At 43.6% G+C, this 14,737-nt stretch overlaps 1 protein-coding gene across 2 annotated transcripts in view; it reads left to right on the top strand.

Annotated features, from left to right (window-relative positions):
- The first annotated feature begins 1,223 nt into the window (after positions 1–1,223).
- The window catches only part of NT5E (5'-nucleotidase ecto), a 483,444-nt gene continuing 469,930 nt past the window's right edge, over positions 1,224–14,737 (top strand). For both annotated transcript variants that reach the window (XM_069235588.1, XM_069235587.1), the window contains exon 1: positions 1,224–1,722. In XM_069235588.1, coding sequence (XP_069091689.1) covers positions 1,399–1,722 — 324 coding nt within the window. In that variant the 5' untranslated portion in view covers positions 1,224–1,398. The remainder of the gene's footprint in view (positions 1,723–14,737) is intronic.

Below are 14,737 nucleotides of genomic sequence, written 5' to 3'. Positions count from 1 at the left end.
CACATACCACCGCCAATGGGCAAGCATTGCTTCCCTTTAAAACAAAGGGTGTTCACTAAGGCACAGTGACTTACACAATTAGAACCTCTAATGTGGGGCTTTTGTCCTGGATATTGTGAATCACCCATGACACCAAAGTCTCTCCTCCCCCCCAAGCCACGCCCCCTCCCCACCCCCCCAATCATCTCCTTTGAGGACTCTGCCAGCAGCAAGATAAGCTATCTGTCCAAAACAGAAAATGTTTATTCAGATGCACTCCTCCAGCCATACTGCGCCCAGGCTTTCCGTGGGACAAATACCCACACACAGTGCTTGAAATGGAAAAATTAAAGTGCAGGTACTCTGTGCCAGAGTACCTGCTTGTTTCTGAGAAGTGCCGGTACTCTCCAATTAAAAGTATTACGGTTTTCTCGAGATGTGCCGGTACTCTCTCTCTCAGAATAAAAAAGTGCCGGTACTCAGTACCGGACAGTACCGGCCCATTTAAAGCACTGCCCACACAGCTTCAGCTCGGGTTATAGAACCTGACGGAGCGGGTGGGGGTGGGGTCTGAAGCCCCCTTCAGCCTAATAGGCGTCAGCTGTCAAGCTTTCCATTCAAAGCTCCCTACAACACTCTGAAACAGCACTCACCATGCGGAACCCTCTGACAGGCCATGCTCTGTGCTGCACCTAAGAGGCGCCCTTTCTAACTACATTTCCTTAGCCCCTTGTCTCTTTACATCCCTAAACCTGCTTGATTCGTCCCCCACTTCCATCTTTCCCCCATCCCCTGCCACTTGTCACTTGAAGCTAAAACCGCCACTGTCTGCCACTTTAAACGTTTTTGAATTCTCATTTCTTCTGCTTTCTACGTGGTATGTTTTAAAGACCTGGTGCCACCTTTGAAACCTACATCTGCTTGCCGGTTGTCAGATTCAAGGGTTTCCCTTTGGAAGTCACTAACGACGATCTCACAAGAAGCGTGTGTCTGATTTCACGTATTTTGTGTCCATTCGCATTGTACATGGAAACCATCTGGAAAGTATTCCAGAACGAGAGCATGATTTTCAGGACCAGATGAAAGCAGCCCTAAAGGAAGTTGTTAATACTGAGACAGAGAGAGCACACAACAGATATCTGCCCGGTGAAGGGGCAGCGCTACCATAGAGGGATAAAATAAAACTTCACATCCAGTGAGTCACATTGGAAATGACGGGGAGGGGCGGCTGGCAGTGGGAATTCCTGGCACGGGATGACAGCCACAGGGCACGTTAAAGTTTACTCGGCACCAAGATGCCCGAGAAGGTGGAGGCAGCAGGAGACTAGCTAAGGTTCCAGCCCCACCCCTTCCCGTGGTGGCCTCCAGTATTAGAAGGCGCTCACTCAACCGCTGCCTGTCTGCACTTCTGCCACTGCCATGTCTCCGATGCTCCTCCTGTCGGTCTGCCTGTGCCTCCTGCACTGTTGCACCGGTACTTTCCGCCTCACGTTGCTGCACACCAACGACGTTCATGCTCGTGTGGAGCAGACCAGCCGCGACTCCGGAAAGTGCACCAAGCCAGAGCAAGGCTGCTATGGCGGGGTGGCCCGCAGGCTGACCAAGGTGCGGGAGCTGCGCGCCAGCGAACAGCATGTGCTGCTTCTGGACGCCGGAGACCAGTACCAGGGCACCGTATGGTTCAACTACTACAAGGGTGCGGAGGCCGCGCACTTCATGAAACGCCTGGAGTACGATGCCATGGTGAGCGGCGCATAGCGCTTTCTGTGTACTAAGCGCCATATCCGCGGTCACTTAGCAATGACATTTTAAACCAGCTGTGCACCAGAACAGCCCCGACGTCTTTCGTTGGGCTGCTTAATTCAGTTCGTATTTTTTGTTGAATGTGCTTTTAAACATTCAGGGGAATAAAAGAAGTACATTTTCTGGTACTCTCAGTAGTCTGGCAATTCTCTTCTTCTCAGGAGTTAATTTTGCGATGGCTCCCCCCCCCCCAGTTTATTGTGTCCATTGTGGTACATGTATCATATCTCCAACAAAGCCGTGCGTATTCTCCACACAACCCTTGAATTAACTGCCCAGAGGTCCCTTCCATTATTTACCATTAAAACTCGGGAAGCATTTCTCAAGCTTCCAAGGCAGGAACATTTCAGACATACACAAACGTCTACGTAGTAACGTCCTTTGCTAAAGGGATGCGTTTCTTTCCTTGCTCATAATATATACATTTTTGCAGTTTTGCTATTTAAATAGGAGCTATCCAACATCGTTAAAGTTACCAGGTGTTTCTTTTTCACAAAACACACAGTACTTAAGTTCTAGGTTTTTAATATGAATACATCTACTTACTAGTAAGGGCGATAAGTGGTCATTGCGGAAATGGAATGCCATGTGAGTCTGTGCGCACCCAGCAGAAACATACATATTTGAGGGGGATATATATATAAAAAAGTGGCATAGCTTGGTATAGTTAGGATTACCAGGTTTAGGAATGCCTCTGAATTTTGGTTGCTAACAATCTTGCTCCCGTTTGACCAATCTCAATGAAACTTTGCAGACCTATAGCTTTTTCTACCTTGTCGATGGATAGAAAGTTTTGCGGTAATTGGTCAAGGAGATGTAAAGATAGGAGCGGAGTCCCAAAATGTGTTTTTTCACCAAATCATTTCCCATAGACTATGGCATTTCAAATAGCGCAAAAAACTGATGAATAGATTACCAGGTAATTTGGAAGAATTATACATTATGGTGCACAGATGATCTTTTTTGGTACTACAGGGTATTTTTTCAATTATAAAGGTATTTTAACTTAGAGATATCTGTTGCCGCCGTACTTTCAGGAAACGTTGCTGTATTTCACAGAAGTACCACAGTACATAACAATGAGAAGGCATTAGGTGATTGGTTAATGACTGCCTCTACAAAAGTTAAAGGCAGCCCGGTTGTTTTTCGGACCACGTTGGCTGTGTTCTGTGTTATGTCCTTCGAAATATGTATTAGGTTTGATATTTCTTTCCCTAACTTTTACCACTTAGTTAGAGTGGTAATAGGTAGGGAAAGTTATTTATAAATTTCTATATTTAAAAAAAAATGTATGGAGTACTGCAATACTTCCTCGGGAGTACCAACGTGCTTAAAATACATTCAAAACAATACATTTTCAAAAAAATAAAAATAAATACAATCTAGTAAAGTGGTTCTCAACTTGTGATCTGGGGGCACCTGGGGGTCCACAAAGCCTACTCAGGGGGTCCGTGACTGCTTCGAAAATGAAATCATATGAACAGATTAATAAAGTGTATATACATACGCATTACGTAAAATTGAAAATTCTAAAGTGTTCTGATCATTTGAAGAAATGCGAAATTGGAGACTAAAAATGAAGAAGGCATCCTCATATTGATTTGTGAAGCAGTGTACACAACTCTGCTCTTCAACCCTATGCTCTATGCTATCCCACTCTATGTCACTCCATTGTACGCCACTTCAGTGTACACTGCTGCACTGTACGCTGTTCCGCTGTATGCCACTTCACTGTATGCCACTCCACTCTACAACACTTCACACTATCCTTTTACAGTGTACACCTCTCCATTCTATGCCACTACACTCTACGCTGTTCCACTATATGGCACTCCTCTCTACATCACTACACTGTGCGCCAGTACAGTCAACATTATTCCACTTTACACCACTCAGCTGTATGCCACTGTATGCCACCCACTCTGTGCCACCCCACTCTATACCACTACACTCTACCCTACTATATTTCACTCTACACTATTCCACTCTACAACACTACACTCCACGCCACTCCACAGTATGATACTATACAGTACACAACTACTGTCTCACTACACTCTACCACTCTCCACTTTACAGTATTTCACTCCACAACACTCCACTATATGCCACTTCATTCTTTACCACTCCAATCCATGGCATTCCACTGTACCCCACTACACTATACCTCACTTTCCTCTACACTACAGTGTACTCACTTCTACTGTATGCCACTCCAGTCTATGTCAAACCACTCTACTCTATTCCACTGTTTGCCATTACTTTTTATCACACTCTACTCTCCACCAGTCCGCCTTACACCACTCCAGTCTATGCTATTCTATTGTACACCAGTCTACTCTACCTCACTCCACGCTACACCACTGCACTCAACTGTATGCTATTCCACTGTACACCACTCCTCTCTACACCACTACACTGTACGCCAATCCACTCTACATTATTCCACTGTATACAACTCCACTGTATGCCAGTCCCCTCTATGACACTCAGCTCTACTTCACTCCACTCTATGCCACTCTACTATACACTATTCCACTGTATGCCACTCCACTCTGTGCTACTCTACTCTACACCACTCTACTCTACCCCTCCACTCTATGCCACTGAGCAGAATATAGAATGGATGATAAGTGGCCTCAGCTGAATTTAGAAAAGCTCCAACCTTCCCATTAAAATGAACATTTTGATTTTTTTTTAGATTTGTTAATTAAATACAATATTTCACGAATTGTGTATTTGATGGATGCTTGTTTCTATTTTTTGTATGGTTTGAATATTTGAAAATGCTTAGGCTAGGGTCTCTAGGTTGCAGTATTGTCTTAGTGAGTGTCCCTTGATTCTAATAATGATTCAGTGGGGGGCCCGGGTCACACTTATGATTAAGTGGCGGTCCATAGAAATCATAAGGTTAAGAACCACTGCTTTAGTACATTATATTTTACAAATATAGTGCACAACAGTGTATTTTCTAGATTTAACATATTTAAATCTTGACAAAAAGTTTACAAACTGTTTCAATGATATCTATAATAATAATTTATCTCAATAGTTTTTTTTAAATGTGAGGTTTTCCATAAACAGCTGTAAAAATATATAGAAAATCATAAAAACATTTCATTACCATCACCACTTTAACAAAGTGCTAATAGGTAGAGAATAACAATATACCTTACTATGTACCTATACCTTTGACCCTAACCCAGAACTCAGCGAAACAAAGCCAAACTCTGCCTTTCACATTTGGTAAACACAGCCATTAGCCAATCGCCTACTGCCTTCTCATCCACATGTACTGCGGCATTCTGTGAACTTACTGCACTATACAGTGACACAATATATATTTCACTTTTTAAACTTTAACTCTACCTACACTGTTCACACATACTACCAAAAATAACCATTTACACTCATATTGTAGATTCCTGCCACATTACAATTTCATCCATTCTTCCGCTTTCAGGCTACGTCTCTTTCAATTACCACAGTCCCCTCTATGTCACTCCACTGTCTTCAATCCACTCTACGCCACTGCACTCTACACTAACTACTATACTCCACTCTCACACCACTTTATGTCATTTCACCTTACACCGCTGCTCTGTATACTATTAAAAACTTCACCACTACATTCTAAAAAACTCCAATGTATGCCCCTCCACACTATGCTACTCCATTGTACGCTATTGCACTGCACGCAACTCTGCTCTTCGACCCTATGCTCTATGCTGTCCCACTCTATGGCACTCCACTGTACACCACCTCAGTGTACACTCCTGAACTGTATGCTGTTCTGCTGTATGCCACTCCACTCTGCAACAATTCCCTCTACGCTATTACAGTGTACACCACTCTATTTAATGCCACTATATTCTACGTTATTCCACTATATGGCACTCCTCTCTACATCACTACACTGTACGACAGTACAGTCAACATTATTCCCCTTTTCACCACTCCACTGTATGCCACACACCCTGTGCCATCCCACTCTAAGCCACTACACTCTACACTACAATATTTAATTGTGCACCATAATACTCTACAACACTACACTCTACGCCACTCCACAGTTTGCTATTATACAGTACACAACTACAGTCTATCTCACTACACTCTACCACTCCCCTCTTTACAGTATTCCACACTACAACACTCCACTCTGCACCACACCAATCCATGGTATTCCACTGTACACCACTACACCGTACCTCACTTCACTCTACACTACAGTGTACTTTCTTCTACTGTATGCCACTCCATTCTATTCCAGACCACTCTACTCTAGTCCACTGTTTGCCATTATACTTTATCTCACTCTACTCTCCGGCAGTCCATCCTGCACCACTCCAGTCTACTCTACCTCACTGCACACTACACCACTGCACCACTGCACTCAACTGTATGCTATTCCACTGTATGCCACTTTACTCTGCGCTGCTCCACTCTACCCCACTCTATTCTATCCCTCCACTCTATGCCACTCCACTCTACGACACTCCACTCTATGCCACTCCAGCCTACTATGAAACTCCACTCTACACCCCACTCTATACTATTGCACTCTACGCTAGTCCACTGTATACTGCTCTATTGAATGCAACTCCACTCTCACCACTCCTCTCTATGCTAATTTACTCTACTGTATGCCATACCACTATATGTTATTCCACTGTACGCAACTCCACTCTACATCACTACACTGTACAGTATTCCACTGTACACCACTCCACTATACTCTATTCTAGTCTGTACCACTCCACACCACTCCACTCTATGCTATTCCACTGTATGCCTCTGCACTGTACCTCAGTCCACCATATGCCTCTCTACTTTATGCCAGTACACTCTATGCTACTCTACTTTACACTGCTACACTCTCCCACACTTTGCTCTGTGCCTCTCCACTCTTTGCTGCTCCCCAGCATGCTATTCTACTGTTCTCAATGCCATTCTGCACCACTCGATTATACAACACTCTACTGTACGCTCTTACGCTTTACCTACTCCACTATATGCCACTCCACTCTATGCCACTCCGCTCTAACCCACTCCACTGTACACCACTCCACTCTACATTACTTCACTGTATGCTATTCCACTCCACCTACTTCCCTCTATGCCACTCTCTTCTATAGCTCTCCCCTGTATGCCTCTCCACTTTACGGTATTTCACTATATGCCTCCTCACTGTACTCCACTCCACTATATGCCACTCCACATTACAGCACTCCACTGTATACTGTTCCACTGTACGCCACTCCATTCTATTCCACTGCAGTCAGCACTACTCTACTGTGTGCCACTCCACTCTATGACATTGTACTCTGTGATGTTCCACTGTATGTAACACTGCTTTATCCCCGCTATGCTGTTCCACTTTATGCCACTTCTCTTTATGCCACTCCACTGCACACTATTCTACTCTACGGCACACCTCTGTATGCTGCTGGATTATGACTCCACTCTTCCCAACTCCACTCCAGTCCACTTCATTGTGCTCTGCCCAACAGCACTGCACTCCACTCAACCGCATTCTACGTCCTCCACGATACTACATTATATTCCACTGTATAGCACTAAACTGTACAATAATTAATAATTTACTCCTGTCACTGCCAGTGTACAGCACTTTGCTTTACTCTATAGCACTTTACAACCCTCTACTCCACTCTATGCAACTCCACCCCATTTAATATACTATAAATCTATGAGACTCTTTTTCAGCGTTCTCCACTACTGCACTCTATTCCACTCCATTCTACGCTACTCTATGCCCCTCAACTGTATGACAGTCTATGCCACTCTACTCTACCATACTGTGCAGCACTCTACTATATATCACTCCACTGTACAACAGTTAAATCCACTCTGACACTCTACTCCACACTTTCCACTCTACAACACATCATCCCACTCCACTGTACCACACACAACTCCACTCTACAACACTTTACTCCACTGTATGCCACACTATTCCGCTCTACTTGACTCCATGCCACAGTACTCCAGACCACACTAATCCACTCTATGCTATGACTCTAAACTGGGCTCCACTCCACTCTACTCCATTACACAACACTTTACCCCACTCTATGGCACTGTAAAACACTCAACTCTACACCAACCCACTGTACCACACTCTACTCCACTCTGTGCAACTCCACTCTACAAGCCTCTACTAACCTCTGTGCCACTATTCAATACTGTACTCTACTTTGTGTCCCTACATTACACTGCACAAACTGTACTACACTCTATGTCCCTACACTCCAGTGCAAACACTCTACTCCACTCTACAACACTTTCCAACATTCTACGACACCCCCCCTACTGTGATGTACAATACGCCACTGCAATTTATAACTCTTTTTCTCAACTCTGCACTACGCCTGCCCACTCTTGTGCACTTCATGTCACTGTACTACACAACATGCCACTGTACTGTATAACAATTTACTCCACTCTACGCTACTGCACTCTACTCTGCTCTATGACACTCCACACTTCTCTACTCTACTGTACACCACTTAACTCTACCCCTCTCCAGTGTAGCCCATTCCACTCTACGCCACTCCACTCTACACCACTCCAGTGTACTCTATTCCATTGTATGCCACTTCATTGCACCACACTTCACTCTAATACACTTCACTCTACTCTGCTATATGACACTCCACTCTCCTCCACTCCACTGTACACCACTCAACTCTACCCCACTCCACTGTACCCCATTCCACTCTACACAACTCCAGTATAAGCTGTTCCACTGTTTGCCACTCCACTGTACCACACTCCATTCTACTCCATTCTGTACAACACTCTCATCCACCCTAATGCACACCACTCCACTTAATGACACTCCAGTCATCAACAGTACATTCTATAATTTGTAACACACATTTTGTGAGAAAAAAATGATATTCCTTGAAATAAAAAACAAAGGTTAAACCTTTGTTATCACTAGGAAACATTTAGTTATGCTTTCTACACAAAAAAGACTTGAAATACATTAACATTACCGATTGTAAAGTTATAGTCACATCTTAAATTTCTTAACTATGCACCACCTTCAAATTAATATAACTTTATTTAACTACAAACCAAACTTAAACTACACAAAAATGTAACATTGTAAATATGTACTTACACCTTACCCAACACCTCCAAATTATTAGAACTCGCTCACCTCCATACACAGTGTATTCAACCCAAAAGCCATCCTAACTATAACTCGGACACTCTACCGTGCACTTTGTTCTCACAGAAGATGTAATTTGCATACTATTATTTTAGATGGTATAAGTGAATGATTATAAAAGTGTATAAGCAGTGCATGGAGAAGCTATGAATGACAAGGTTTGGGTGGATGCCAGTCCCTGTGGGCAACCTCACACAGACTGTGCATGATGGGGGTCTGCTACACACAGATGTTGGTTGCAGCCAACCCTGCATGTCCAAAGGTCATGTGCGGCAGGGGGTGGACCTCAGGACCTAGCCTGTGGCCAGGCCCTACATCCAACATCCAACCCCCGTAGGCAGTCAAGCCACTGATAATGGGCAACACCCACTGACCTACACTCCATAGTCTTTCCTTTTTTTATTTAGTTTTTTTCCAGTCTCGTAGGACCCATGCATGAACACACAGGTCTGTGTCTGCGAGAATCCAATCAGACCACACAAGTGGGCTGGGTTTGGTCCTCTGGGACTCTCACAGGAGCTATTAAAATCTCCTGCAAAAATTCTGCAACACCAACTGGCTGAAAAAAATATATATTTTGCCCTGGCCATCCCTGTAAGAGCAAGGAGATGAAGGTACCAATATCCTTAGGTTGTCTCTATTTTTTAATCTTAGGGCCTTATTTACAAGAAACTGACACATCAGCATTGATATATCAGATTTCTTGCAACTGACGCAAATCTCCTAACAACGCCATGGATGACCTGTATTTAGAATACTGAGCTCCATGGCGCACGTTTTCATGGAAGCATTAGACATTCTGATGCATCTCTTGGTTCTAAAGTGATGAATTGCTGGAGTTGCACTCAACTCCAGCAATGTGTCAGTACACAGAGGCGAGTCCCATTGTAAAAACGAATGCGTCAATATTACACCTAGTGTGAGAGGGCATTAATATTTTGACGCAGTGAAGTTGTAGAGTGAGGCAGTGAAAAGTTGTAAATTTCACTGCATCTGTTCTGCGTGGCTGGCATAGGTAAAATGTAATGTAGGGCTTTACAAAGTGACTCATTGGGGCTAATGCATCAATTTGTAAATATGGAGCTGTGTAGATAACTGAGTGCGCCATTGCTGCATAAAAAAAAATGACTCAGCGGTGGCGCAAAGGGCTTGTAAATGAGGCCCTAAGATTCTCGAAAATGGCTGAATGGCTTTATGCCAAATCACAAAAAGCACATTTACTTAGTAAATGTCCAGCTTTCTGCCAAATTTGGTGTCATTCTTTCAGCCATTTTCTCTGTATAGCTGTTCGATTTGTCCTATGGAAAAAAGTGTTTTGAGACACCTCTGTTTTCTCAGCCAACGCTTGCCGGATCACCTCAATACTTTCCAAGATGCCACTGAGCTGGATTACCCCGTTTTTGGAAAGTTTTGTGAAGATTTGTCAAACACCAAAGTTATTAGTAAAACAAAATCGTTGATCAGGTTGATTCGTTTCGGAGAACTGAGTGAGCAAGACCCCATCTTTCAGGTTACTGTATTTAGTTAGAGTGCTTGCGCTAACAGTGAAGGCTTTGCAATAATAAATCATACATATAATTTTGAACATCTACTGCATATCAATAGACGCCTTTCCTCAGCAGTACGGCTCTTACACTTTAGTTTACTCTGACATTGTGAACTAGCAAGAGCAAGAGGACACAGTTTACTTTTCTAGTAGAAAAAAAGAAACACAAAGATTTCAGGTTCTTGGCCACAAACAATATGTTAACGCTTTGGTTGTTTGTCGTAAAAGGAGAAAAATGTTCCTCTGAAGTTCATGAGTGAAGGTAATAGTAAAGGCGTGTTATACTTTGCCAGTAAAAGCATTCTGTCAGTAGAAGTGAGGTTTTCGAAGCTCATAGCTTCAGGCTATGTTCCCTTTAGGATGCGTGCGCACGCACCCTGCTTCCTCAAAGCGCCCAGAGTCTTTTATCGAGCGTCAGGCCGATCCAATAACAAACAGCATTTCGTTGAAGATGCACGTCTTTAATAAAGTGCACATGTGAAAGGAATTATGGGCCAGATGTAGGAAGCAGTCTGCAATGCACAAAACCCGTGTTCCCTTCCTAATTGCGAGTCGCAGTGCAATGCAGGATTGCTTTGTGACCGTAAACGCGGTCGCAAACCAATCGCAATTAGCACCCATTTCAAATGGGTGCTAACCCATTCGCAAAAGGGAAGGGGTCCCCTCTTTGTGAATGGCATTAAAAACATTTTTCCAGAGCAGGCAGTTCCTATGGACCACTGCCTGCTCTGAAAAAATGAAACGAAAACGGTTAATTTTTTAGTTTTGTAATGCATCTCGTTTTCCTTTAAGGAAAACGGGCTGCATTACAAAAATAAAAACTGCTTTATTTTTAAAAGCAGTCACAGACATGATGGTCTGCTGTCTCCACCAGGCCACCATCCCTGTGAGTGCCGCGATTCTCAAGGGGATCGCAAATTGTGACCCACCTCATGAATATTCATGAGGTGGGCATTTGCGACCCCTTTGCGAGTCGCAAACAGTGTCAGCGGACACTGTTGTGCATAAGGTTTTGCGACTCGCAAATTGCGAGTCACTCTGACTCGCAATTTGCGAATCGCAAAACCCAGCGTACCTACATCTGGCCCTATGTCTCTTGTTGGATGCACACTGAGGAAAAGAAAGGAACCCAGCTGAGACTGGTGCCAGACATGTCCTGCTCTGTGATGGTGGCAAGCTATGGGATACACCTGAAGGTGAGGAATTATCAGTGGCAATTTTGGGGGGGGGGCTTCCTAGAGGAACGAAAGGCAGCTTTCGCTGTTTGATGCACAATTAGAAGTGGTGGAGCAAATAAATTAAGCAATGCAGATTCAATGGTCTCACTTTACTCTAAGAGACTGTGCAAGCCAGACCTTGAAAATGGTAGATGTAAATGCTGATTATGCAACAAACACCTCACGGAAATATGAAAAAGCCTTTTCAAAATTCGAAAAAAGTGCATTTTTTAAACTTGTTTCACCTTTCATTGTACTGAGAGACATTTATTAAACGTGATATTTTTCAAATGAAGTTAAACACATTCAGGCTTCTCATTCCAACAACAAATAAAGGGGCAAGTCAGTTGTCTTGTCCACCCAGTATGTACCCCAGATTATTATTATATATGAAGCAACACAAGAGGATTTTGTGCAACGTAAATACTGAACGTGCATTCTTGTACAATTTACTGTGCCTCTGTGTATGATATAAAGTGCTCTGACACCCTAAACTGGTATGGGTAACGCTATAAAATAATTACATTTTAAAAAAAGCGAGTCCCATTTAAATCAGCATGTGTGTAATTACTCAGATTGACAGATACATCTTGCATTCTTACAGTGGAAGCACATCTCTTACGTATGGAGAGGAACAAAGTTCAAAACCTGCCTCCACTAGTCTCACTTCTGAAGTGGTAACATATTATGTGCATTTGTCTCCTTCCATTGCATTGACATCAACATGGCAAAAGGGTGGCTGATGGCCCTTGAAATCATGCCTTTGTTTTGGGACCAGCTGAAATCTAAAATCAGACAGCCCCCTTGCTGCCTGGTAATGTGCAGGCACTGCTAAGTGGATCAAGTTATCAGAAAGATGGCACCAATACACAAATTTAGCATGTTTCCCTTTTTCAGCCGGATCTCAGATCTGGTGCAGAAATAGCCACCGAAACTGGGATCAGGCGCCATCCTCATACTTTCCAGCACTTACAGTGTTTGGTGAATCATGGAAGCTGTGGATCCACATTGTGCAGTTCAGCCATAAGATGAGTATCGCTTTCTCTCGCCTGTTTTACAGCTACGTACCATGGTTCTGTACACATGTGGTTCAGCCAAGGACCAGATAATTCAGAAGACAACAGGGAGAGAATTACTTTCTTCAGTGAGGAGAAGAAAGCACTGAGAGATGTCTATATCCATGCTTTCGGTTGTGGGGTGCTCCATTGTAACTTGTGATAGGGTAGTACCTTTTGTAAGGCCAGTTGTTATGGCTGGGATACATCAGTCACAGGTCAGACACGCTATGAGGCATAACCTTGTATATGACTAACTACTGGTCTTTCAGATGGTCCATCTTGTAAAAAATGTCCTTCTTGGCATTTAGTCAGTATATTAAAAACGTTAAAGGACTGTATAGTGAATTGCACAGAAATGAGTGTCGCCTTCTTGATCAATGGTAGGGGCTGTTATTGAGAAATATGTTGGTACATCTTTCATCAGGTGTATGAAGTAGGAATGCTGTATTTGCTTGTTTTACTTGAATGTATTTGTATAGCAGTGCATAGTGCCAGGCTGCAGTTCTGAGATGCTCTGATATGGTGTAAACTGTAAGGCACAAATTCAGATTGTCAGACATTAAAAACATGCTGTGTTTAAAGTAAAGGAACACCAGTGTACACATGGCTACTGTAGATTACATTTATTTATTCAAGTTTTTTTTAATCAGGAGATCCCTTGTCTAGAAATGTGATAATAAGTTGTAATGTTTTGAGACACACACTTACAATGCAGCAGCGAAGCTCAATGGAAAGTAGAGTACACTTTCCAACAGTTATTTTATTATCCTTTTAGAAAGTAATTCTTAGTGGTGCCGACCGGGGATGCAGACACTTATCACTATTGGTTTCATGCAGGCAGCACATTTTGGTTTTGCATGCAGAGTAGAATTTGACACAGGTCAAACAGTCTGACAAAGTAGGAGAACTGAGGCTGCAACGGAGTACTGTTTGCTGTCTAGAGTAATATTACATGCGTATTACAGTCCAGCATTCAACATATGCTTACTAGAAACATTTAGGCCTTCATTACAACCCTGGCGGTCAAAGACGTCGGTTTCCAGCCACTTTGGTCCCGGCGGTTTTCTCCCACTTTGGTCCCGGTGGTTTCCCGCCACTTTGGTCCCGGCGGTTGTAATCCCCCAGGGCAGCGCTGCTTGCAACGCTGCCCGGGGGATTACGAGTCCCCCTCCCACCAGCCTTTTAATGAAAAGGCTGGCGGAAAGGGGAGTCGCGGGGCCCCCTGCTGCGGCCCTATGAAGCTTTTCACTGTCTACATAGCAGACAGTGAAAAGCACGACGGGTGCAACTGCACCCGTTGCACCGATGCAACACCGCCGGCTCCATTTGGAGCCGGCTCCCGTGTTGCGGCCGACATACCCGCTGGGCCGGTGGACGGAAACGTAGTTCCTCCCGCCGGCCCAGCGGGAATCTCGAAATGGCCACTGCGGGAGTGCGGCAGCATTGTCAGCCGCGCGGCGGATACATCTTGGTGGGCGGCGCTTGCCACCCGCCAAAGTTGTAATGAGGGCCTTAGTCTGGTTCTAAGTCCTCCTAACAAAAGATAAAAGTGGGATTTGAAAAATCATTACAAATAATTATTGACCAAGAGCACACAATTTAGTAAAATGGGGAAGTCAGTATTAAAAGCTTTGCCACACATTTACAGTTGGCCACAAGACCATTCTCGGATTGAGGTTGGATCTGTTGGAATGACTGGAAATGATATGGTCTGGCTGTATGTCAAAATAGAACTTCAAAAATATTGTGTAAGCATAATATCATAGGCACATTATCGAGCACTGAAATATTGAGAAGGTTAGTGTTTCTTTGATTGTAGACTTGCTATTTTTAACACTATATTTGCATACCCTAAACATATACATACACTCATGTTTATGTATGTATATACACATCCACACAGATATAATGCAAATCTGATCTGGATTTATTC

This window comes from Pleurodeles waltl, chromosome 5 (assembly GCF_031143425.1).
Source record: "Pleurodeles waltl isolate 20211129_DDA chromosome 5, aPleWal1.hap1.20221129, whole genome shotgun sequence".
Lineage (NCBI taxonomy): Eukaryota > Metazoa > Chordata > Amphibia > Caudata > Salamandridae > Pleurodeles > Pleurodeles waltl.
The sequence above is the reverse complement of the archived record's forward strand: the minus strand, read 5'-3'. Positions and strand labels throughout refer to the sequence as shown.